The sequence below is a fragment of the Halyomorpha halys genome, unplaced genomic scaffold, assembly GCF_000696795.3.
Source record: "Halyomorpha halys isolate HHAL.00 unplaced genomic scaffold, Hhal_1.1 Scaffold1436.1, whole genome shotgun sequence".
Classification (NCBI taxonomy): domain Eukaryota; kingdom Metazoa; phylum Arthropoda; class Insecta; order Hemiptera; family Pentatomidae; genus Halyomorpha; species Halyomorpha halys.
The window spans coordinates 61519-64859 of record NW_027111729.1 but is presented as its reverse complement, the minus strand read 5'-3'; the positions used below and the strand labels follow the sequence as shown (position 1 = coordinate 64859).

At 28.0% G+C, this 3341-nt stretch overlaps 1 protein-coding gene across 1 annotated transcript in view; it reads right to left on the bottom strand.

The window, feature by feature from the left end:
• Nucleotides 1-723: 723 nt before the first annotated feature.
• Nucleotides 724-3341, bottom strand: part of LOC136796316 (E3 ubiquitin-protein ligase HECW2-like) — a gene marked incomplete at its 5' end in the record, with an annotated part of 17700 nt that continues 15082 nt past the window's right edge. Inside the window, 1 exon segment of the mRNA XM_067049766.1 lies at nucleotides 724-1917. Coding sequence (XP_066905867.1) covers nucleotides 1747-1917 — 171 coding nt within the window.

The window sequence follows — 3341 nt, the reverse complement described above, 5'->3', positions numbered from 1 at the left end:
CAACATACGTTTTTTTAACAATAATGGTGGTTGTAACATGTACTCTCATTGTTAAGAAATATATTATATTAAAACATTGCAAATTATTACACAATTCTTTATTACTTCAATTTATTATTTATTTGGTATATCGATTGTAAGCAAATGGTCCAGGTAAAAAAGAAAAGAAAGGTAGAAAAATAGCAAAAAAACTATTTATCAATCAATTAAATCCATAAAGTCCCACACACTCTTTATAATATGGGTATTATTATTCAATTAAAATAAATTACATCCATAACGTTCCATCCATAAATCCATAATGTCCCACACACTCTTTATAATAACCGTAATTAACCGCATATTAGGACGATATGCAGTGTTCTCATGCAAATGCCACATGATTAAATTCCTTACCATGCCTTTCAATGTAATATAAATAATTATTACGACCAATAAATTAAGAGTTACCAACGAAGAAATATCTTACTTCCCTTAGTTAATTTGTTAGTAAGATCAATTATAAACTACATTGTTATTTTATATACATTTCACTATTGTTTTTTAATTATTTATTTTATACTATTATATTTTTTTAAGTTTATATGCAATTCACTATTGTTTTTTAATTATTTATTTTATACTTATATTTTTTAAAGTTTATTTTAAATGATACTCCTTGATTTTTTTTTTTATCTCCAAAATACTTAACACGTACACTTTTTTTTTTGTAATATACTAGAAATTATTTAACCAATGTTGATGACTTTTTTAGACCTTTTTCCAATTAAATATTTACTTGGGGCAAGTAAATATGGGGGAGCTATATTATTATTTATTAATGGTTTATTACGGTAACTATTTATATTATATAAATATATAATAAGCTTCAAATGTCTAACGTTTTGGCCAACCTGGCCATTATTAAGGACAATCTATTAAATTATAACTCTTATTATACAATATCATTAGCAATTTATAATAAATGCTGTAATTTAATTGATAGTTCCTGATGATGGCTAGGTTGACCGAAACGTTAGATATTTGAAGCTATTAATATAGAGTGTGTAGGCCGTTAAGGATATAATTTATTTTAATTGAATAATAATACTAATCCTGAACAAGATATCACAAAATACATGAACTATTTATTAATTTTTTATTAAACTATTAATTAATAAATAATTTTTTTTTAATTTTGTACCTTTCTACTATTAATCTTCAAATATTAGGCGTATCAGTAAACAATAAAAAAAGTATGGTAGCTGTGCCCAATCACACAAGATAATTATTATGATTAAATAATCTAATAGCCATAAAGAAAATTTTTTACAGAATAATAAACTTAAAATGATCCTTAATGTTCATTTTATATTTTATTTATTTATAATAACTTCACTGTAGGAACACGCATTATCAATCTTTTTTTATTACCTTGTGCATGGTCATTTCTAACATACTATGGTTACAGGTTCGTCATTCAGAGGTAATCAATCTATTTTAACCTGAGTGGGAGGGTCGACTTTACATTTCGTGGGACTACAATGAAATAAAAGTCAACAACCTGAGGACAGTTATGTTGCTAGGATGACTATTACTTGTAAAAACTTTACTACTTCATTTATTGTGAAGTAATTTAATTACTCATGGTGCATCCAGTAAAAACTATTCTTAATCACATAAAATAATAATTTAAGCCTTATTGTTAATTATTCGTAATGTTCAATTTAATTCTGTTTTGTTAATCCTACCAAATAAATGTCAATCCTACCTTAAAAGAATAGTGAGCTCGATGTCATGCGACAGGGCCTGAAGAGCCGACGCTCCTTCTACCCTCACTGCATTAACTTTATCCCGCAGAGCTTGGCTCGACGAGACGGCAGAGTGTCTTTCTCTCAATATGTCCATTATATTTGGCTGGCGCAAGAATGCAACGACCTGTAAAGAAATTGAAAAACAATATATTAGTCTCTGAAAAATTAAAAATCTACTTGCACTACTGTAAATGAATTAAGAAAATTACTGAAACTATTTATTAAGTGTCTTAAAAAAAGTACGTTGTGGATATCTTAAATAGCCTGCGACTAATCCTGAGTATAGAAGTGATGTACTCAAAGTAGCACTCCCCTACCCTGTTTATATCTTTCATCCACCTCAAGCTCATTCTTAGGCTTCTCGTCATTCAGAAATCTGGATGTTCTATTTTATTCATTGTTATTCTTTTAATTGACCTTTATTTTATTCTTATTTTTATTATTTTCTGTCTTTTATTGAGCAATGTATTTTTATATTTCTCTTTTATCTACTTTTAATATCTGTTTTCATTTATTGTCTAATACTTTTTATTAATTCTTGCTTATTTATCTTGTTTATCTTTTCACTCTAAACATTATTTTTAGAGTACTACCAATGGGTAGTTTCTCTACATGCCTGTAACACTCCATTTTAACTAAGATCAATTTTACTGAATGTATTATATAATATACAGTTGTGACTTTCAATAAAGATATTATTATAATACATTATTTTAGTAGTTTGTCTTTTTTAGTCCTGACGAAGCCCTACAAAGTGGGACGAAACGTTGGCTCACAATAAATAGCTTTATTACTATCTTCCTTTTATATTTTATATAATGTAAATATTGGCCAAATTTATTTTGTCTCCAATTGTATTGTAATATCCTCTTTTTGAGGAAATAGTAAATTTTTATGTATAAAGGGTTTTTAATATGTATCGTTTCAATATTGTTCATTTGCTTTGTTAAACCAAAAAGAAAGCTAACCAATTTTGTTCAGTCAAATATGGAGTGAAAAGATCATTATTCAAAACAAAGATGGCGGCACATTGCCAAAAGTTTGTTGAATCGCGGCCATGTTCAATGAGCAGATTCAAATATTTTAAAAACTTTATTTTAAGTTCCCATAATAATTGAAATTACATTTAAGAAAAATAGAAGTTAAGAATAAGTATTAAAGAAAATTATTCATAAAGGAAATTATAAGAAAAAACTCAAAACCGTAGTGCAACAATCGATGCTGAGAACTAACAACTAGAGAAGAGGAAGGAAGAAAACTTGGTTTTGTAGGATTCATTGCTTAGGCACGAGATGGAATGATGTTTCCTGGATGGAGGAGGTCCTCATCATCTTTTGTCTAACTTAAGGGTAGACTTCTTGAAAAAGAAGACATCGAAGAGTCACCCAAGAAGAATAAGGGACTCTTTGTTTTGGGTCACCAGTTAATGAGATGAGTGTAAAGTTTTAAAGGACAAATGCTTTGCTAACAGTCAGTGTTTGTTTGCTGAAAGATTGTTTACAGCAAGTGTTAGTTTGTTGAGAAAGAAGACAAAGAAAACCTTCTATA